This window comes from Schistocerca cancellata, chromosome 7, assembly GCF_023864275.1.
Source record: "Schistocerca cancellata isolate TAMUIC-IGC-003103 chromosome 7, iqSchCanc2.1, whole genome shotgun sequence".
Lineage (NCBI taxonomy): Eukaryota > Metazoa > Arthropoda > Insecta > Orthoptera > Acrididae > Schistocerca > Schistocerca cancellata.
This window is the reverse complement of record NC_064632.1, coordinates 35043341-35067439: the sequence shown is the minus strand read 5'-3', so window position 1 is coordinate 35067439 and position 24099 is coordinate 35043341. Positions and strand designations below refer to the sequence as shown.

Genomic DNA, 24099 nt, shown 5'->3' with positions numbered 1-24099 from the left:
GTGTAGGACAGTAAATCTTTGACGAGGGCTGTATGGTTGCATGTGGGAGTGGGGCTGAAGGTGAGGCCTCTGGATGGGACTGAGGTTTCGGATTGGGAGAGAGGTTTGGAGGAAAGGTTAACTACTGAATTAGGGTGTTGTGGTTCCAGATTATGTTGATTGGAATTTTGAGGTTTTGGACGGAGTGGAGCTGGAAGTGGGAGAGTGAGTAGATGGGAGAGACTGGGTTTGTGTGCAATGAGAGGAGGTTGAGGTTTGCTGGAAAGGTTGTGAAGGGTGAGTGAGTTGCCTTTCCGGAGGTGGGAAACCAGGAGATTGGATACTTTTTTGAGGTGGAGGGTGGCATGCTGTTCTAATTTGTGGTTGGCCTGTAGGAGGATGCTCTGAACAGCCGGTGTGGATGTGGGAGAGGAAAGATTGAGGACTTTTATTAAGGATAGGAGTTGACGGGTGTGTTCATTGGCTGAGTTGATGTGTAGGTGAAGGATTAGGTGGGTGAGGGCAATGGATTGTTCAGTTTGGAGCTGGTATAGGGACTGATGGAAAGAAGGGTTGCAGCCAGAGATGGGAACTTTTAAGTGTGAGGCCTTTGGGGGTAATTGCAAATGTCAGACAAGCCTGAGAAAATAAAATATGGGAGCGTAATCTGGCTAGGGCAAAGGCATGTTTGCGGAGGGAATGTAAATAAAACTTAATGGGGTCGTTGTGGAAGTGTTGTGAGGGTGACATGGTATTAGACGGTGGAAAGTGTAACATGAGGCTGAAATGAAAATGAAAATAAAAATATATGGGGAGGGATAAAGGTGAACTGGAAAGCAACTGGAGATCTGGTGTGAAAAAAGGCGAAAAAGTGTTGGTTAGAGCTGGGCTATGTTGATCTTGTGGTGAACTTGTGTAGGTAGACAATGATGTGCATAAAGGTTAGGTGGTTGTGTTGCCGCCAAAACACGTTAAAGGTCAATCGACCTGCCAGCGCTTTTGTGTGGTTAGTCTCGTCATCTTTGTTTTTAGATATATTTTTCCTATGTGGAATGTTTCCCTCTCTTGTCTGTCATCTTTATTGTCATTTGGTGGTCTTTTTGTGTTTTGTTTAATGATTTTTTCACCTGCTAACAATTTTTTATTTGCTTGGATATCATTTTCTGCATTCAGCGATTGCTTTTCTTCCTTCAACTATTTTTGTCTTCGTTAGATAGTCTTTTTCCTTCTTCTACTGACCTTTTTTCAGAGCTCATGATTTTATTGTTTGGTTATGCATTTTTGTTATTCGTGATCTGTTTCCATTTTTTTTGTACTTCTGTTTTTTCAATGGCTGTGTGCTGCACACCCTTGTGATGATTGTAACTTTTTCATCAATCTCATTTTGTTCCCAAATCCTATGCTGCAGTGCCTACTCTCCTTTCATGAACATGCTGTCAGCATTGCCAAACAACATACCCTCATAGTTTTCCTCAAGTCCTGCTTAACCTTTGGTATATCTCCTAAAGGCCTAATTAAATATTCCTCTGCCTGTCTGCAATCTATCTGTACTCAAATTCCACCTTGAATTCCAAACTGATCAGTCCTTGGCCTTTAACCACCTTGCCCCTACCTATAAATTGCCTCTTCCAACCAGCACTCCTAGCAGCTGTTGTCTCCATTCAAAATCCTCCACTTTTAAGCTTTTGAATCTGATAGCAAATGCAGTGTGATTCTCTCTGAAGCCAATCATAAACTGTAATGAAATGCATCAAACTGTTTGGGGAATATCAAACTCTCTGAGGAAGATGCCTGTCACTTTGGTCAAACAAGTTTAAAGTGGTATCTCTCTCCTCCTCTCCTGCAACCATCTGCAACACTGCTTCCAACAACTGGCCTGCACCCCACAGCTCCCTCTCTCATGTAGAAAGCAAGAAAGCTGGTCTCCTTACTCAATCTCCCAATCCCACACATCTCCAATCCAAACCTAAACATAGTATCATTCAAACTCCAATGCCTTGCAGTTATGGTCCTAAATCTCTCATCCAGATCCCTCTATGATGGTGAAATTTATGTTCTTTTCAGTGTCTTAAGCTTCAGTTCTACACCCTAATTCAGTTTCACTGATCCTATCAAAGATACTTATACTCACCTGGAAAAATGGCTTCATCAACAACTTATTGAGTGAATATCGAACCCTGTCAACACAAATCCCAAAGGTAGCTTGCTACTTTTCCAAAAATCATCCTCTTCAGGCATTCAAGGAATTCCTCACATTCAGCATTGCCTCCCAGCCCTTTCTGAAAAATATAATTAAACCCCCTTGAATCTTAAACAGGCTGTATCTCAGCTATCAATAACATGGGGCCGATTGCTCTGTTGTCATCATCCCTGCAGACAAGTGTTCCATTACCGGGGTACTTGGCCATAGGGAGTATGTTACTTATGGGCTTTGACAGCCCTGGATACACCTCCTACATCTACACCTAAACACTGCAAACCACTGTGAGTGCATGGCATAGGGTACATACCACTGTATCAATTGTTAGGATTTTTTCCCATTCCATTCATGTATGGAGCACAGGAAGAATGATTGTTTGAATTCCTCTGCACATGCCTTAGTTATCCTAATCTTATCCTCATGATCTCATATGAGTGATAAGCAGTGTGTTGTAATATGTTCCTAGAATCATCGTTTAAAGCCAGTTCTTGAAACTTCGTTAACAGACTTTCTTGGGATAGTTTATATCCATCTTCATGAGTCTGCCAGTTCAGCTTCTTCAGTATCAATGTGACACTTTCCCATGGGTCAGACAAACCTGTGACTATTCGTGCTGCCCTTCTCTGTCTACATTCAGTATCTCCTGATAGTCCTGTTTGGTATGGGTAACACACACTAGAACAGTATTCTGAATCGGTCATACTAGTAATTTGTAAGAAATCTCCTTTGTAGACTGATTGCACTTCCCCAGTATTCTACCAATAAAGCAAAGTCTACCACCTTCTTTGTCAATGACTGACCCTATGTGACTGTTCCATTTTATATTTCTACAAACATTTGCACCCTGATATTTGTATGGATTGACCCATTCCAGTTGTGACTTGCTGACACCGTAGTCATAGGATACTATCTTTATTTGTTTTAAGAAGTGCACAGTTTTGCATTTTCAAACATTTAAAGCAAATTTCCAGTCTTTGCACCACTTTGTCATCTTATCAAGATCTGACTGAATGTTTGTCCAGCTTCTGTTAGACAACACTTCATTACTGATAACTGCTTCATCTGTGAGAAGTCTGAGGTTACTATTAATATTGTCTGCAAGGTCATTAACATACAACATGAACAGTAAGGGTCCCAATACACCTCCCTGAGGTACACCCAAAGTTACTTCTCCATGTCATAATGACTCTCCATTCAAGACAACATTCTGCGTCCTCTCTACTAAAAAGTCCTCAACCCAGTCACAAGTTTCACTTATGGTACTGAGTCCAATGCTTTTTGAAAATCAAGAAATACTGCATTCATCTGACTGCTTGATCCAAATCTTTCAGTGCACCATGTTAGAAAAGTGTGAGTTGGGTCTCAAATGATTAATGTTTTTGGAATTCATGCTGATAATTGATGTACAGAACTGTTCCTAATAGCCCCATTCCTCCCATTCAATTCGAGCAGCAGAAAAACCAAAACACCTGACTCTGCAAACCACCATGAAGTGCTTGGCACTTAGCCAATGGGATTATTTGTAATCGGGAGAACAAGAACTTTTCAGAAAATTTGCACTCTTTATTGCCTATTAGCTAATAACTTGCTGTTTTTGTGATATAAAATTAAATATAGGATACATAAAACCAATAAAGATGAGAGACAAGCAAGAAAGTACACATGGCATGCTTTTCTTTCTGCGAAAGAGTCTATTACCTCATCAAAGTTCATCAAACGTTTTGGTACATGAAAAATCAAAATGTCACTATCTAATAATGAAAAAGCTGTTAATACAAGTAATACCCAAGACTGGTGTGGTTTCTTGCTCTGATTACGTCTATTTTGTCACTGTATGCTAGATAAAACAAAATAGACCTTTCTAGTATTGCACCAATTTTGTAACACACGCCAAGTAAATGAGACTGTTTTGGCACAAATGGTCATTTTCATAACACGACAGAATATAATTCACGAAGTACCAAATCAAATGCCTATTAGGCCTACTACAAGCAAAAAGCTTTATGTTAGGGAATAGTTTCACATTTCATTCATACACACCAGTTTCTCAAGCATGAGATCGAAAAGTAGTATCAAGAAATTTTTATATAAATTTGGAATCGTCTTATTTTTCCATAATTTGTGTGATGTCCCCATTTTTTCTCCTTCCTCATTCTAACAAACAATTTTGTCATCACCAGTTCTGTAGCTATTCCTGCCATTGTCAAAATCTGTTCGTCTATTAACTTCACTAACCCTGCCAGACTGACAGGTTTAGTTATCCCATGATTATTCTCCGGTTAGGCATTGTTACATGTTTGTAAAACATGTTTTCTGCGTTACTTCCAGAATAGAACGTAAGCGGCTGCTAGCTGGGGACTGTACAACTGCTCCTTACTAGTGTAGCGATCTACCCAAAAAATTTCTGTCAAAATTTCACTTTCTTGGATACACCGAGAAGATAATAAGTAACCTTTCTCACCTATTATTCCTGTTAGTTATTTATTTCCGTTCTGGTAGTCTGAATCTACGGATTTCGCTAGTAATTATAACAACGCTGATCATTCGCAAACCCAGTCAACCACATAATCAGACAGCAATTGCATTCATCTGTTCGGCTTTACCCTGCTCAGCTCGTATAACCCCGTCGCCTTTTGTCTGCGGAAAGTTTATTTCTAGATGCAATGAGTATTCTCCTGACAGAGACATCTCGTACACTATGCACACATTCAAAATTCAACTTATGATTCATTCAGAAATCAACTTAAATTTTTTTCAAAAATGTTCAAAAACCAACATGGATGAGTTTCAAAATCATATGAATGATCGATAGACCAACGTGTGCTGGATGCTAAGTGCTTTGTGAAACAAGTTTTTTTTCTCAAGAATATGAATTTGGCATCCCCTTTTCCCAGTAGTATCCAGATGCTTGCTGCGAGTGCTTGCACAGTCAACAGCCACATGCCTATAGCCAGAAGTGGGAGAATCTACTACTCAAACGCGACTCAACTGTTCATGCACATGAGCCTGCTTGCACCTGCTAAAATGAATCTAATGTAAACAGTTGTGACTTCACACTCATTGGAGACAATTTGTTGTTATGAAGCTTTGCAAAGTCTTCCTAAAGCCTTTGACACATTTTCCTGTTGGCACACGCTTACATGAACACTGTGTGTAGTTGTATATGGCGCATTTCCTTTGCAATTTAAGTTATTTTCGTTTTTTTCTCTCGTTTATGTTTTATTGTTGAAGTGTTATTCTGTAGTAGCAGGATACAGTAATATCCTTTGTTAGAGCATCTGTTCTTACCAATCAAAATTAAAAAAATTTTTAACGGAAAACTAAAGCAATGAAAAATTCCCATGTTTTTCCCGGTTTTCTCCCGCGTGAAAAAATTCCCGTGTTTTTCCCAGATTTCCCGGTTGTCCCGAGTCACATACACCCAGTTTTTGGAAATCAAGAAACACTTTCAATATCTGACTGCCTTTATCCAAAGGTTTCAGTATGTTATGTGAGAAATGTGCGAGTTGGGTTTCACATGATCAATGTTTTTGGAATCCATGCTGATTGGCAATGGGGAAGTCATTCTGTCCAAGATACCTCATTATGTGTGATCTCAGAATATGTTTTAAGATTTTACAATAAATCAGTGTCAAGGATGTTGGACGGTAGTTTTGTGGATCACTGCTACTACCCTTCTTGTAGATAGGTGTGACCTGTGTTTTTCCAAGAACCGGGCACAGTTTTCCGTTCGAGTGTTCTGTGATAGATTATAGTTTGTGACATACTACTGGGTGTGACAATGTGGTAAGCATTTGGTCATACTTATTTCATAGCATGGGAGTTGTTGGATTGTTAAAGTCTCCCCTGATGATTACAATATGATCTGGGAACTTGCGTACAAGTGAATAGAGGTTTTCTCTAAAGGTTTTGGATACATGAGGAGAATGAGTCTGGTGGGTGATAGAAGGATCCAATTATCATATTATGCTCACACCTGATACTGAGTCTTGCTGAAACACATGCACATATGCTGCACGCTGCACTTAAATTTCCTCCCAAAATCTCACTGCTATTGATTTCTGGTTTTAGCCACTTTTCTGTACCAAGTGTTATGTGAGCCCCACGGCTTTTCATGAGCGTTTCAAACTTTAACATTTTGCTGTGAGTGCGTGCTGTGGCTCAATGTATTGGTCACTGTTCTTTTTACCAGGACATCCAGGTGAGCACTGCATTCCCTTCACCTTCCATAGTAGAATTCATGTTTGGTATATGAAATTGAGACGTATCTCTGCCATTGAGATATATCTCAATTCCATACTCCATAACATCAACTTTACCATGGGAGATGAAGTGGATGGAGTCCTTCCCTTTCTTGATATCCTGGTAAAAAGAAAAGCAGATGGCGCATTGGACCACAGTGTGTACCGTAAGAAGATGTGCACCAACCTGTACTTACAGTGAATAGCTGTCAACATGATCAACACAGAGGAACGGTGTGCTCAAAATGATTGTATGTAGGACTCACACTTTTTCTGCAGATGAGAACCTCTGCCAGTGACTTGAACATCTGAGGACAGTGTTCCAAAAAAAACGACTACACGGAGTGGCAAATTCAGGATGAATTCTTCAGAAACATCGAGTGAAGTCTTGTGTTCCACCCTCCAGCTGTGTTGTTACGTGGTGTCAAGAACAACCTTGGACTATGGAAATCTGTGGTCTATCAGATCCCCTGTTGACATGGCACAATGTACGTAAGTCAGTCAGTACATACTGTTGAAGATTGTTGCCGACAACACCAGCAGCACATCACCTGCAGCAGACTAACAAGTTGGTAGCCATGGAACATTGCCTATCAGAGTTACACAGAATGGATTGCAACCTTACCAATGTTCTGCCAAAGACATCTAACTTCTGGGACTTAACATCTTTAGTAAGCACTGGTAACATGCATTGAACGTGATCAAGAAGAGGATGGAGATATTCCACAACAATTGTGGAATGACTTCAGGGTAGGCAAAGCAACAGTGGAGACATCACTAACTTGTATCCCTGGGCACAAACCCTAGACAAGGTGACTTGGCAGCAGGAGGAGAGGGGGAGGAGATGCTGAACACATACCTTCACCTGAGCAGGGACTGCATACAGAATGCCAGGTTCGAGAGAGGGGAGAAGAGATTTAACTCTGCACCAGCTCTGAGGTGATAAGTTTGTCAGTGCATCTGAGAAGGACAATGTGATTGTGTACCAAAATATTGTGCCTGTTGGACATTGACGTCCGGCTGTTCACCTGTGAACTTCATAGTATATTTTGATGAAACTTTATAGTATCTTTACTGTATGGTTATTATTGTCAATGTATCTTACCTCAGTCAGAAGAGTGAAAACAGAAATGTATAATTTGTCAGGAATCAAACAGTGTGGGTTTTCATGGATGGTGTTACATCATTTAAGACTTTCAATTTGAAGGCGCACTGTCAATGTGTGAAACCATTTCCTGATGATGTTTCATCTTTGGAGTAAAATGGTAACTACATCAATGGCTTAAGGCTTCCTCAAATTTATAGAGCTGCATAGAGAGGACCACCATTTGTCAAGTAATACTGATTGTGTGATTATCTGTGGCTTGCGCTAATTGATAGTCATTTTCCTGGCACAAAGTTAACATCCATGCTCATCAAAATTAACACATTCTTCTTTTATATTAATATTATTGTGGTATTTATAAATTTCTATGGTCACTATATGTGTGCACATAAGAATGCATTGTCATTGCTAAAATGCTCATCTCACTGAATTTGATTTTATGATTTCCATCTTCTTGATACATCTCAATAGTATTAACCCAAAAGTTCAGTTTATAATGGAAAAAGAGAGCAATGGGCATATCAGTGCTCAAAGTGTGGACGGACTTTGGGCCTTAAGGTTTACAGTTGAGCTACATATACACTGATTGATACTTCTGAGAGGACTCCAGCCATTGCCTAAGACAAAAAAGAGGCACCATCAAAATTTTGCTGGACAGGGCTCATAAAATTTGTGAGCTGGTTTGTTTATAAGATGAGCTGAATCACTTACAGTCTGATTTCTGGAAGAATGGTTGCTCTAATAAGGAGGTGGATTGAGCAATCTGTACAAGAAGGGAGAAAGTCAGAACTAATGAGGAACAATAGCTGCCAACTGAGAAAATTTTCCTCCTGTTTTTTAACAAAATTACAGATTGCACTGGAAATTGTTGGTGAAGCATGGGGTTGAAACTGTATTAGATCCACAAAGAAGATAAAAGAGTGCTTAAGAATGGTGTATGGCATCCACTAGCAACATCTGGGATATATAAAATTCTTTGTAGCAAGTATATATTCGAACCACAAAAGGAACTTCCATCTGTGACATACTGGCAAGTCGGCCATACATGTTTTCCGAGATGGAAACCACAAAACAAAATTAAATGAAATGAGTGTTTCAGCAAAGACTATGCATTAACATGTGCACATGTATAGAGAAACCACAGAGATTTACAAACACCATAATATTTAAGTTAGGTAAAGTGTGAATGTCGAATTTGAGTCAACAGAAAGACGATCAATTACTTTTAATCCAGAACAACACTGCTAGCCAGAGGTAATCATGCGATCAGCATCATACGACAAATAGTGGTGCCCTCTAAGCAGCTCTATAAATTCAGGTGCCCCTCGAGCCCTTGATTCAGTTGCTTCTTACATCCAAAGATTTCTCTCTCAGTCTGAGACAAAATGTGAGGACATAGTTTTACATATCGACTATAGCTTCTCGGCCCCGAAATTTTAATGAAATTTGTCTGGAAGTCAGTGACACCCTACTGGTAAAAAATGGATATCTTAGACCAGAGGTTCCCAAACTTTTGTTTGTCACACCCCCCTTCTGCCGAAAAGAAAACTTCCGTGCCCCCCCCCCCCCCCGCCCCTAAAAAAATATAGAGATTTTTATTAATTGTCAAGAAACTATTGAAAAATTTGTGATGGTGACGTCATGTAACATGGTGGGCTGTTAATGTATCTAGTCACTGTTATTATGTCATCAGTCTAGTCTAGTGATTATAAGCCACTCCTAAAGTAAAGAAAGTCCTTGGTAAACAAGGAAAAATATTTGCGACCTTTGCAGTTTAGTGGATGCGGGACATTATTTTAAGTTGAGTGTATCTTATTACTTTCACTCATTATCAAAAATAGTCACTCAGTCATGGTGTTAACGAACATCACTGATTTGTATGCCTATAATGCTCCCCATTGTCATTGCGCATAGGTTGGCATTTATGTCAACGATGACGGTTACCGAACGGCGACAAGCGCCCAGTTCTCAGAACCAGACGAAAAATAAAAAATAAGTTTTACGAAATAATTTTGCAGACTACACTGAACTTTAAAAAATATGAATAAAACAACTTCCTTACCTTGATTACATTCCCTTGCTGTACACCATTTCTACACCAGTATACGATTTGAGATAGGATTGCGGGAAGTGGGATGCCAAACGATTGCATTTAGCACCATAATCTATCATTGATACCTGCACATTCATTTTTATTAAAATATCGATATTAAAAATAAATATTAGGTTTATACCGCTAACTCCACCCGCGGCCCCCCTTGCAACATCATCGCGTCCTCCCCAGGGGGGCGCGCCCACCAGTTTGGGAACCTCTGTCTTAGACAGACAGAAAAAAAATAGAAATTTTGCAACAATGAAAAATGAAAAAATGAAAGACAGTGTTACGTGGTTTGGACCTCTTTGCTTGTCAGACATTCAACTTGCAATGACTGTGAATATTGCTAACATTAAACTTGTGAAACAGTAGATCTCTTAAAACCATGAATAACAAATAATATTAATTTGCTTTCCCTTTAAGAATACAGCATTCAGAGGAAGTGAAGTCATTTAATCCAAGCAACTGTCCTGTATATTGCTCTCCCTTACTTATTATCCATATATTATGAAGCATAGTTGTTACATTGTAATAGCTACCTCATAGTTTAAACAACATTAAAATATGGAGTAAGAGCAAATGCATTATACAGGGCATACATAAGGTCCGGGAACACTTTCAATTGTTTGTTGCGCAAGAACTAAACATCTTGCAGATGTCATACAAACTGCATTTTGAAGAGAAACTCTGAAAGTTTTTTTTTTACAAACATTCAATATGTGAACCATGAGTGACCCGGCAGATGTCATATGGTAATCAAATTCTTGCCATACCTGTCCCAGCATGGCATTGTTGACTGTGGCAGTCACTTCCCGTATTCTCTCTCAGAGCTCTGCTACATCACCAGATCTTTAATGTGTCCCCGCAGAAGAGTCACACAGAGTGAGATCAGGTGATTGGGGAGGCCTTTTCATGAAACTGTGAACAGAACTCAAAACGCTTGTCTTCATTGTCATCATTGAGCTTCTGCATTAGCTCCAATTTGAATGGTTTCATAGACAGTTTCCGTTGCAGGACTTTCCACACTGTCATTGGAGCCGTTTCAAGTTCACGGGACACACGACTCACCGATTTCTTTTGACTCCTTATGAATGTCTCTCGTAAGCGTTCAACATTCACTTCACTCCCACTGGGACATCCACTTCTCTTTGCCAGGCACTGCCAGTGGTAAATGGCCTTCCTTGTTGGTGGCTTCTTACCGTACTTTGTTCTAAACATCCATTGAACAGCTGTAGTGCACTTGTTTTTGTTGAACTCCAACACACACAAAGCTCGCTCCACACCTGAACTTGCCATGTTTGCAACTAGCGCTGACTATTGGCAAATTACAAAACTACACTGTGGCAGTATACATGAAAAAAAAAAATTCTCTTCAAATGACATATGTATGATATCTGTACAATGTTTAGTTCTTGTGCAATAAATAATTGAAAGTGTTCCCAGACTTTATGTACATCCTGTATTTACAGTTAAATAGTACTTATTCTGCAAAGTTAGTTTCAGTATCATAGATGGTGCCTTTGTCCGTGTATAACCTGTTGAAAAGATTTTGTCCAGCGTCATTCAGATGACAAGTTGCTGGAACATTGTTACTTTCAACAATACTTTTTTTATTTGCATGATCTTGAAACATAATTTACCATCTTTGACACTTTTCAAATACACATTGTGCAACTTGCTTGAGACATACAAAGAAGATAATCAATCAATCAGAGAAAAACATGTACCAATCTCAATGCTGAACCCGCTCAGATGCACTTGGCGCCAAAAATTTGTATATATGTTACGAACCCAGCTTCCAGTACTTGTCTTAATTGCAATTGTTTTTCAGCTTTAATTTGTATCTTGTTTTCTGAAAATAATTATTTTAGTAAATATGTAGCCTTAGGCTTTATACGCTGATGAACCAAAACATTATGAGCATCTTCTTAATAGTATGTTGGTTCACAGCCATGATTCTGTGTGCCATGAATTTTACAATTCCTGATTGGTTTTCGGAGGTACCAAATGTCTACACGCAGATCTCAAAATTACCATTAATTAGGGGCCGGTGGTTTGTAAAAGCAGAGCTGGCACTCGACAGTGTCTCACATGTATTCTAGCAGATTCAGCTTGGACAAATTTTATGTCCAATACATCAGTTTGAGTTCACTGTCATGCTTCTCAAACCACTGTAGTACAATTCTGACATGAACAGTTATACTGCTGGAAGATACCATTGTTGTTGAGGAAGACAGCAAGTATGAAGGGCTGTAGGTGGTTCACAGTAATGGTAACGTAGTCCTCAGCTATCATGTGACAACTTTGATTACTACCACAAGTCCTATGGAAGCCCAGGTGAATGTTCACAATAGGATAATATTTCCCTTAGCCTGCATCCATAACATGTTGTATGTTTTGAGGAGCCATTTGTCTGGATGATGGCATATTCAGATATGACCATCGATCTGATGAAGGAAAAAATTTGATTCATCTAATCTGACAACACATTTCCATTGAATAACAATAAAAAACACAGAATGCTCAATAACCATTCAAATTATCATAAAATTATAACAATTAAAAAGTTAAGAATAATGAGGTGTTTCCAAAAGCCTCATAGCTGTATAAAGGTGCTTTATTCTCAGCTACTGGTTTTATGTCAGTATAGATGTGAGGGAATAGGATATAGTTGTAGGTAAACAACTAAAATTCTCTCAGATACAGATTTATTAGCACTTCGCTTCTACACAGATACAAGTCCGGAGGCTAACTGCCGTTAGTGGCCGACATCCTCCCAAAGCTCTCTCCTCAAAGATAGCACACTTATACACTGAACAAATATCAATATTTACGGCACTCTACACCACGTAGACACCCCCCCCCTCCTCCCCCCGTGCAGTATGGAGTACATCCCTTTGAATGTGGGGGGGGGGGGTGGGGGTGAGAAGTTAGGAAGGTAACGTACAGTTCTTCCTCTTCCGCATCAGGCGGAAGCGGTCAACTGGTAGGAGACCGGGGGGTGAAACCCGGTAGGTCGGCGGCGAAGTCAGCAAGCGAAGCCGGTGGCTGAAGAAGACGTCCAGCCCTGGAGTTAGCAGGCAGGCAGAGAATCACCTTGCCAGAAGGCCTAACAAAGGCACGTAAATTGCCACACACAGCACTTGTGCTCAATTTAAAGTGGCACACCACACGAGTTTCTGCACTTCCTCCCTCAATATTGTCACACGTGAGTACCACACACACCGTATCGCCATCTACGACAACAGATAATTTATGTATGTCATCAGGGTGTACATGTGTTGTGAATTCTTGGGTGGCACCTGTACGAGCAATGGTAGGGAGGCAGGGAGGTGTGGGAAAGCCATGGCAGGGGCAAGCTTCTGCGAAGAGGGGGGTGGCAGGTGCACTGGACTGCTCAGGTGACAACCTCGGGCGATCAGCTGACGGACGAGTGAGCATGACCGAAGGCAACGAGGAGCCACTGTGGATTGAATGGCGTGACAAAGAGCTGTCACACGAAGATGGTAACACAATGGTAGAATCCGAGTGGTTAGCAGTTCGACTGTGAGGGCTGTGAGGAGTGAAACCTCGAAAAGATTGGCCACTCGAATTAGATGAATGCAGAGAAGAAGCAGTGCTCAGCAGAGAAGCATGCTGTGGAGAATCAATACCCGAATGTATGGTATGAGAAGATGGATGGCCGCTCGAAGCAGGAGTGGGAGAAACAGGGGCAGAATCAGGGAGGTTCACCTGAGACTCAATGAAAGCTGGTTTCACTCGGTTGAGTGAGACCGTGGTTACAGAGTCTTTTATGAGGAGATCCATGTTATTCTTGGAGCATTTAATGACCTTGTAAGGACCTGTGTAGGGCGACTGAAGCGGGGCTTTAATTGAGTTGTCTCTGAGAAACACGTACTCACAAGAGTCTAGTGTGCGTGGTACATACACGCGTAGAGGTGTATGAGTAGCCGGAGATGGCGGCTGAATTTTGCTGCAGTGCAAGCGCACTCGCTCAAGAAGTGAAGGGAGTTCAGAGGGCCGTGGAAGTGGGGTGGGAGTGACTAATTCTCCAGGCAAAACCAGAGGTTGGCCATACACAAACTCGGCTACGGAACCCTTGAGGTCTTCCTTGAAAGTCGCACGAAGGCCAAGAAGCACAAAGGGTGGCGCTTCTGTCCATAGTGAGTCATGGCAACACAAGGCAGACTTTAAGGTGTGATGCCATCACTCGACAAGCCCATTGCTTTGGGAGTGGTATGCAGGAGTATGAATTTTGACAATACCATACATTTTACATATGTCGGAGAAAACTGAAGACTCGAATTGTCGTCCCTGGTCAGTGCTGAGGTAAACAGGTGAGCCAAATCTAGAGATCCACGAATCTAAGAATGCTCAACTTACTGTCTCAGAGCTAATGTTTGGAATAGGCACAGCCTCAGCCCACCGAGTCATCCTGTCAATAGCTGTAAACAAGTAACGGAAACCCTCGGAGGGGGGCAAAGGGCCTACGAGGTCCACATGGACATGGTGAAACCGGCCTGGCAGTTGGGCAAAACAGCCAAGGGGTGGGGAAGTGTGCCTGGAAACTTTGTTCTGTTGACACAACATGTGTGCCCTGGCCCAAGACTGACAGTTGCGGTGCATGTCTCTCCAGACAAACCGTTCGGATACCAGATGGGTGGAAGCTTTGACACCGGGGTGTGCTAATGTGTGTAGTTTGTCAAAGACCTGTCATTGAAGGGGCTTAGGAATGAATGGCAGCAACGTACCAGTCAATTCATCACACCACACTAAGTCAGATATGCCAGGGAAAGTAGAGCGTGCCGGTTGGAGAGAGGAGCTGTGGTCCGAAATTAACTGCATGGTATCGGGGTCTCCTGATTGCAACCGAGGTAGGTCCGTTAAGTCAATTAAGGTTGTGACAGCACCAACGCATGAGAGAAAATCAGCAACCACATTGTCCGCTCCTCGGATGTAGCGAATGTCATTTGTAAATTGCAAGATGTAATCCATGTGACGAAAGTGTCATGAGGGCGGATCAGCCGCAGGATTTTTTATGGCAGGAACCAACGGCTTGTGATCAGTGAGCACATAGAAATCTCGTCCCTCAACATCAGTTCTGAAGTGTCTTACGGCCTCGTAAACTGCAAGTAATTCTCTGTCGAATGCTGAGTATTTCTTCTGCGAGTTTTTTAGCTTTTTTGAGAAAAACTGCAGGTGGGTCGTAACATCATTATATGTCTGACTCAGTACTGCGCCGACAGCATTGTCACTAGTGTCATTAGTGATAAACATTGTGGCATCCGCATGTGGGTGAGCAATAGTGGCAGCGGAGGCCAACAGCTGTTTGAGTTCGTTAAATGCCTAGTCCATGTCTGGTGTCCATGGGACCTGGCGGGTGCCAGAAGTTTGTGGGCCAGCGAGAGCATCTGTGAGAGGAGCCTGCACTGCAGAAGCGGCTGGCAAATGTTTATGGTAATAATGAACTGTGCCGATGAACCTGTGTAATTCCCTTTAGGTCTGGGGGCGTGGCATCTCGAGAACAGGCTTAATGTTGTCCTGCGGTGATGTCAGACCGTCCGACGACACAACATAACTTAGGAATGTGACGGATGACTGGTGCAATTGAGTCTTTTTATTGTTCAGTTCAATACCAGTGGCTGCTAAAATATCTGTTACGACTTGAACACGCTCCTCACTCTGTTCCAAAATAGAAGCAAACACCAATATGTCGTCCATGTATACGAAACGAAAGTCTAGATGGGATAAAGTTTGATTGATGAAATGCTGCCATGTTTGGGGGGCGTTTTTCAACCCAAATGGCATAAATTTGTATTGAAACAGCCCGAAGGGAGTGGTTATGGTAGTCTTTTCAATATCCTCCGGAGCCATAGGAATCTGATGAAATGCGTGCTTACAGTCCAAAACAGAGAGGTACTTTGCACCTGCGAGTGCATGATTGAAGTCCGCAATGTGTGGGACCGGGTATTTATCAATGATGGTGCGGGCATTTAAACGCCTATAGTCTCCGACCATACACCAAGTACCGTCTTTCTTTTGGTCAAACAGGATAGGACTAGCCCAGCAACCAGAAGAAGGTTCAATTATTCCCTTTTGTAATAGATCGTCTAATTGTTCTTTTGCAATTTTCATAAATTCCGGCTTGAGGCGGCATGGGCGTTGCGATATGGGTGGCCCATCGGTTAGACGTAACCAATGAACTGTGCCATTAGTGACTACTGCAATACGTGGCACGGCACGACAGTCAGATGTCCGTAAAGCGGAGCAGGCAGTGGCGGACGGGCAAAGCTGTGGCGCTGAGGGCATGGAAGTACAGGTGTGCCAACCGCTCGTAGGCTGCGTAAAGGCCACATGCGTGTTAACGTGGGCGAGGTTGGTACACTGGTTCTTGGTAGCGGGCAGTGCCGCTATGAGCACTGTAGGCATGAGTGGGCGCGGCCGAACAGCAGATGGCCGTAGCCACGAGCTTGGGAAGTTAATTCTCCATTCGGAACGCAAGGAACATGAGCACTCGGGCATACACTGTCATTACAAGAGGGGGTGCTGACACAGTTTACAGAGTTCACAACATTGTCGTTAAAGTGCATGGGCACGGGAACACCAGATTGGCACGGACTGACCGTGTCAGTAGCCGACGAATCGTTTGTTTGTAGTGTCGCGAGGCGTTGTGTGGAGGCCAACTTGTGGTGTACGTTTCAGAGATGCAGCAGCATTTCCATACGTTCCATCCACAACTTCGAAGACTTGGCGCACTCCACTAGCCACTTATTTGTCTTGTTTGTCCATGATTGCAGCTCCAAGGATTGGTTTAAACACTTCTTAGCACAGCATACATGTTTGGTGTTAGTCGAACTGTCACTCGGCGGAGCGAAAGGAATATGTTTGTTTAGTGGGGGTAAAACACAGTATTTTGCACAAAATCTAGTGACAAATGATAGTGCTTGAGGAAATCAATTCCAAGAATAGGTTCTTCAATTGTTGACACTAAAAACATCCACTCCACTGTAGGGTAGACAAGTTCACTGCACGAAGTACTATTTTGTGTGGTTGCACTTTATTGGTTGCTAGGCGAACCGGCAGCAAAAAGACATCTGCGCCAGTGTCTACCAAAAACGTACACCTGATTGTAAATCGCGAACATAGACTCGACCACACTTACTGTTATTGTCCGAAACGGAATGCAACGTTGGATGGTGCCCGTTGTTTACATTGCAGGAGGTGGCACCACAGCCTACCTGCGGTTGGAGTTTGGGTAAGAACATGGTGACTGGCATTTGCGAGCTTGCCCCCCGAATCTTGCGTGGAAGAAACAGTAAGGTTGGGTGGGCCTGTGCTCCTGTGGGTAGTTGCTAGGTGACGGAGTATGTGCCCCAGAGTCTTCCACAGAGGCCGATGCACTGTTGTTGCAGGGAGTTGAAGGTGCAGGCAGGGCGGCTAGTTTAACAAACTTTTTATTAGCAGCACCAGACAAGGGCGTGTTGTCAGATTGCTTCTTAGTGTGGTCACATTCAGAAAGCAGTGCACAGAGCTCACGTTGCCTGGCGGAGTATGCTCTGTCGGCGGCGCGTAAACGTTCATTTACTGGCCTATCTTCATATGTAGAGAATGCAGTCTGGACAGGCAAAGGCAGCTTTTCTGTCCAGATTTCTGCAAGCGTGTCATCAGGCATAACTTGCTCATCGACAAGAAGACGGATGCACTGCCACAGCTGGGACGGAGACCTGTCACCGAGACGCTCTTTGTAGGTGAGCTGTCGCACATTTTCTCTCCTGGTTTTGAGACGCGTTCCACTATTGTCTGTTTCACCACAGCATACTTCCCTGCTAGGGGGGGTGCTTTGACCAGATCGTAAATTAAATCAACACGGTCGTGAAGATGGTTCATGAGGCAGGCGAAGCGTGTGTCGTCGTCCAAAGCACAAACATTCAATGTTTGCTCAACCAGGTTAAACCAGAACTCCGGGTGAGCGAGTTTGAAGTCTGGTAGTTTCGGCAGATTCGGCACTGCAGTCACTGCTGAGGTGCACCTATTTCTTCGGACGGAAGTAGAGCTTGCAGAAGATAGCGAATCCGAATTATTGGTGTCTCGTAATGCGGGTATCGCAAAATTCACTTGACGCCGGGGGGGAGGGCTTAAAATGCGACGGACACTTGAACAGTGTGAGGATCGTAGTCAAAATGTGCATTCTCATTGACGTGGTAGCAGCTTGGAGAGAAGCCACAAGTACTTAAGTACGCCAGTGAATGTCCATTATGCACACTGTATTCACTCGGCCGTGAGTGGTGGGGCTGGTTGTAGATGTCCGGGTAGTTACTGTCCAGCACAGAATTGTTGACTTGATTAGAAGCAACACAAGGATCCCACACATGTCCACTAGGATACACACTCGGTGTGATATTTGCTGTTTGGCGAGCATTGAGCACCTGTTTACTATCCGGGGCGGAAGGATACACACGTGGCGGGAACTGATTCGAGTTTGAATTTACTACTGGATTTTCCAAAGTAGCAAAACTTCGCTCAACGCCACAGACTGTATTGAATTGTGCGTTCGACACAGGAGTAGGAATGTTCCGAACAACACTCTGTGGAGACCACGTGGAAAGGTCTAGGCTAACAAAGCCAGAGTCCGTGACCATTGGCAGTTGGAAGAAACTAGTGGCACTCGATGAATTCCACTGCATGTTTGGGCTGAAGGATTCTGAAGAGTCATGCGGCATGACCACTACAACAGCAGGAGTGCTGGAGAGATGTAGCTGAAATCCGGGCGGCGGTGAGTGCTGAAAGGCCATTGTCTGAAGCTGAACAAGGGCCCTCGCGATCGCGAAGAAACCCAGCGCGGTAGACACATAAATAACCTTCGGGCCGTAACTTGGGTGCATATTACACAAAAAACGGGGTCACCAGTGAGGGACTAGCATATAGTTGTAGATAAACAACTGAAATTCTCTCAGATACAGATTTATTAGCACTTTGCTTCTACACAGATACAAGTCCGGAGGCTAACTGCCGTTAGTGGCCAACATCCTTCCAAAGCCCTCTCCTCAAAGATAGCACACTTATACACTGAACAAATATTGGTATTTATGGTGCTCTACGCCACAGATGCATCTTCAGTTTTATCTGCCAAGAATATAAATCACTGTGTGGTGAAATGGTAGAAATACAGAATCAGAAAGAGTGTTGGCATTCAACAAAAAACAAATACATTGGTTATATTTTCATGAAATAGATGGACAATTACGGAATTTCAACATTTGGGAAGTTATCCACATTAAGAGTCAAACTACATTGGTGTGTTGTCACAATAAAACTGAATACACGCAAAAGGTGTATGTGAAAAGTGTACAAAGCATGACTTCTGAATGAGCCATGCCAAGAAAAAAGCAGGGAAAAACAAATAATGAATGAAACATTAATGTGAATGGGGATAAAATGCCTAAAAATTAACTACTATGTACGGAGAATGTTTATGTACATGGGAAGATATCATCAGAAAATTAATACTATAGTATGGAACTGAACACCGAGCATGCAAGAAATATGAAAAATAGCTTATGGAATCACAGCCTGTAGTATATATTACAGGATTTGTTGACATAAGCTGTATAAAACTGGTGTAAGTAAAACTTGAAATCCTGCATGATATGTGTACATCTGGCATACTGCTAACATCTAGATATGGTGAAAGCAGCCCGTGGAAGCTAACAATGCACTGGAAGGTGGAAGGCCACAATGTCAAAGAGAAATTACTATTGAGTGTTGAGTATTTTTTTATTGTTATTCACAGAGTATCTGAGCTATGGTTGTCCTCTCCAGAAGGTTGATGTATCAACATTCTGTTGGTCTACATTCCAGTCTCAAATATCTTGTGCTTGCTGCAGTTACAATGGGTGATGTCAGTGTGGGAAAATGATGTAGGGGTTGCCAACTGTAGAGCCTGATGTCCAACAGTGTGCACTGAACAGTGTGCTCTGAATTTTACCTCCCCCAAGATTCGTTCCCAGGCATTGGTTCATAACATTCAGACCTTTGTCAAAGTTGCTTATGTCAGTAGATTCCAAATTTGCAGCGCATAACATTGCTAGAATGATTACCCTTTCTTCTCTGTTTCTCTTATATACTTTTCTTAATCAATGGAAAATCCAGGATGGAATGTAACAATATTATGAAAAGGAAAGTTGTTACTCACCATATAGCAGAAATGCTGAGTCGCAGATAGGCACAACAAAAGGACTGTCACAATCTCGACTATATGGTGAGTAGCAACTTTCCTTTTCATAATATTGATACTGACATGGCTGCAGTGCCTAATAGGATCATTCAGCTTTTCAGTGGGCAGTGGTCAAAATGTTTTGGCCCATCAGTGTACCTGCCTCTTACTGAGTTCTTTCTCGTCATATGTTGTCTTTGTGGTACCTTCTTTCAAAATATAACTGAACTTTCATTTTTTCAGGACTGTTACCGAAGAAAGGAGGTTGCTGCGGACAGTGAGAAGCATGGGAGTGACAATAAAACCATTGTAATTCAAATTTCGGACTCAGACGATGACTGCTCTGGAAATAATAGTGCCGAGAGTGGTAAAATTCAAGGAGGGGATGAAACAAAAAATGGTGAGAGTTATGACATAAAAGAGCCTTCAGATTTGCACCTGGATATACCTCACCCCAGAAAATTTACTTTTTGGGTTACAGAGCGCAGACAGAGGAGTCACCGTACATTTAGCACAGAGAGACGAAGAAAGAAGAACGTAATTATCTTTAAAAAAATTAATGGAGAATACAGAAGTACAGAGAGAAGTATTAATGCAGTACAGCAAGAAAGCAGCTCTCTCTCACAAGTGGTAGAAGAATCACCTCCGCATGGCAGATCATCCCAACTTCCCTCCACAGAGGAATTGGCCAGGGACATAAACTCTCATTCACAGAAACATATTCAACATGTGACCCAATGTGAGCATGATATTCAGGTTCCAGAAAGTTTTTATCATTCCTCAAGTATCAACCTTCAAAGCAATTTTATTCCTTTAAATGACTCAAATAGGCCTTTACTTGACAAAGAAGATCCGAACAAAAGTAGCACATGTCTACCAGATTCTGCTGAAGAAAGTAATAATTCAAATGCAAATGATGCATTAAAAATGAAAGGCAGCACACAACAATTTCAAGAGATGACTGGAGAAAAAACACAGGACATACACCTAAGTAATTCCCAACATGAAAAGCTACAGCACGATATTACCAAAAGAAAACTTGCTAGTGCAGAAGAAATTACAGAATCCGAGAATCAGATAAGTATCTCTGCTGTTCCTGGACCCCATATGCATTTGTCAGTTAACAAAGATCAAAGTGCTAGCCCTCAACTAAACAGCAGCTTGCCAGTGCCAGGTAATAACTGTTTGAGAGAGGGAACTACACCAAAAAGTGATAGTGAAACAGAAAATGTATCATTGGATCACAGTAAATTAGTTACAGGCAATGACAGAAAACATTCAGAAAAATGTGATGAACGAAAGCTAGCACATCTAACAGTAGACACTGACTGTAGAGTGCAAAAGAGTTGTGAAGCTTCAAGTAACATAGACAAGAAACAGACTGATGGTATTCATGGAGGGGCTTTGAACAACGTGTGTCAAGAAACCTGTGAATCATCTGGTGACATGGTTATGAGACTGGATACTAACATCCACCAGGCAGATATGAATGATGTGGCTCAAGAGCCTTGTGAAATGACCAGTAAAGTTGCTAAGAAAGTGGCCGATGACACTCGTGAAATAGATTTGAATAATGTGGCACTAAAAACCTTTGAAGCATCTGATAACATACTGTTGAAACAAGTTGATAAGGCCCATGGAGCAGATTTGAATGATTTGGGTGTGAAGGAGAGACTCTTTGCAGCTCAGATATCAACAAAACAGGATTCCAAAAGTAGAGGGGATGTTAGACAATCTAAGGAAGAGAGCAAGCTGGAATTACATTGTGACGAGAATCGGCAACAACATTTCAATACAGATAAACAACATTCCTTAAATGAAACTAATGAAATGAGCCAATCAAATAACAAGCAAAACACAGAAGATACGAAGATGGAAAATTCAACTGATAGCAGGACTAACCCAGAGGACCTGATAGACAAGATGGAAGTAACAGGCAAGTTAAAGAAGCCAGATGAAACCACTAACGAATCAGAAGGCATTGCTGTAGCTAGGGAGGAGACTCAAGACAATTCTAATAAAGAAACACTTTGTCCTGGGGCGGTGTGTGTGACATCACAGTGTGAGTATGTTACAAATGACACAAATTTGCGGGAAAGGATAAACCTAAAAGATACCACCAGCCCATCACATGTAGTCACCACTGTTGCAGCAGACAGTGAGACACCACAACCAGGAGCTGAAGTGTCTTCAGGAAATTTAATTGATCAACTGTTACAGAGTCAGCAAAATTCTAAAGTCTTTGATCCTCTCGTGTCCTTGATAAAGACAAGACCAATTGTTGGGGATTCTGCTTTGCGGTATGAGATGATGGTAAAGAAGGAGCTGGCTAGGATATACCAGAAGGAAGCTAAGCAAAAGAAGAAGAAAAGTAAAAAGCAAATAAGCTCTGCAGGTAAATCAGAAACAAAGAAGAACAAAAAAAAACCAAAAGGATTTTGCAGCTTTAGTGGTAACAATAAAGGCATGGATGGATGTGGACCTGGAAAAGGTGGGTTCGGTGGAGGCACACTTACTTTTACAGCTATTGTGAGGAGCTATGGTGGTGATTGCATCTCCAACTTGTACCGTAGTCTCTCGACTAAAGGTGTTAACATTCACAAAAAGTGCAAGGCACTTATGAAACAGTCTACAGATTTTTCAAATTCCTTAGATATTACATGTTGGTTGCTCTATTTTGGTTTCCAACATGTGTGTCTGTTCAGTATTTAACAGCAGGTAGAAGTGGACAAAATAGAATGTGCTCTGTCAGAAAAATTTATTTTAATTGTGGTAACTCAGTAAACATCACAAAAAACCCTCATTGACAGTTCTGTATGAAGTCTCTGTAAAAAATGACAAAATTGAAACAGCAGCACAAATGTACCATTTTTACCTACTTAAATTGCAATTGCAAATATCTACCTGAATATCAGCTCAAGGGACAGATGTGCCTATGTTTTGCAACATCCAGAGTTGTTTTAGGTCTACGAGTGATTTCTCACAAAATCGTAACTTCACAGAAGTGATATAAATACCAAAGCTGCTTGTGTAAGACTGAAAAAGTTAATTTTATATGTAAAAAGAAATACAATTAAACAAGATAAGTTTATTTTGTTTAATTATCACTGAAACTGAAAAAAAAGAAAAACTAAGATATGTGGTTACAGTTATTTTGCTCTTATCTATAAATCTATCGTTGTATGCTGATGTTATTTGTATGAAGATTTGTAAATTTTATTAAAAAGTGGATACATTTGCAAATGATTTTTTCCTTTTTTTATGGACATAGAACACTGTTACATTCAAGTAATTAAATGACTAAGAGATGCACTCTAAATACTCTTGATGAGAGTACATGTATTTTTATGCCTTTTGTTTGGAAATGTCTGGATTGTTGAGGAGAACTTTTCAGAAAGTGGAGAAAGTAAGTATTAAATGAATAGATTACATCAGATGCAAGAGTCACTCTCTTTGACAAGTTTTAGGCAAAAAGGCAGTTTATGTCTGGTAAGGGGCTACTGAAGCAATTGGAGAGGTTATCAGAAGAAAGTGCTAAACCACAAGAGCATATTTTTAGTTATTGCAAGTTATGTGTTTGGTTAAATTCAATGACAGGACATAAATACAGTAAGATGAAGTGTTTTGTGTACTAGATAGTGCTTTCTAGTAGTACATAGGGAAGAATTTATTATCAACATGTGGTGCTTTCAAAACCACAACAGATTAAGTGATCAGACTAATCCTTGCTAACCTGAGGGTTAGCACTTCCTTCTTCTGACCCTTTCAGTTTTCATAGATCTTAACTTTTTTCACTGCAATAAAGTGGATATTGGTCTATGACTGTACTGTTATGGGATATGAAATTTATTCTGTCCATAGGTAATTACCCTTTTCACACAGAGATCTGAATTTTGTCTATTTATTGCAATACATATTCCATAGATCTGTTTTAATTCATTATTATGTTCAGATCGTACATAGATTAAAAATGAACATTAGGAAATGATAATAAAAAAAACACAATCAGTAAGTTCTAATTACACTCACAAACAGAGGTTAAGTTACAGTTATTTATTTACAAAAATAAAAAAGACCAACTTCTTGACTTACAGAACACAACATAATGTAATGAAAGGAGAAAGACACATTAAAGCAGGAAAACACAGAAATACTTGGGAATAATCTTATCTACCTCTGCTAAAGAATTCTTCCACAGAACAATAGAAAATCCAGGATGCAATAATGACAATATTGTCTTCTACAGAATAGATTTTCAAGCAAGAA

General features: G+C 41.3%; 1 protein-coding gene across 1 annotated transcript in view; it reads left to right on the top strand.

Annotated features, from left to right (window-relative positions):
* LOC126092632 (uncharacterized) overlaps nt 1-23056 on the top strand; it is a 96361-nt gene extending 73305 nt beyond the window's left edge. The window contains exons 4-5 of the mRNA XM_049908355.1: nt 20077-20233; nt 20315-23056. Of these exons, the coding sequence (XP_049764312.1) occupies nt 20077-20233; nt 20315-22545 (2388 nt within the window). The 3' untranslated portion in view covers nt 22546-23056. The remainder of the gene's footprint in view (nt 1-20076; nt 20234-20314) is intronic.
* The last annotated feature ends 1043 nt before the right edge of the window (nt 23057-24099 follow it).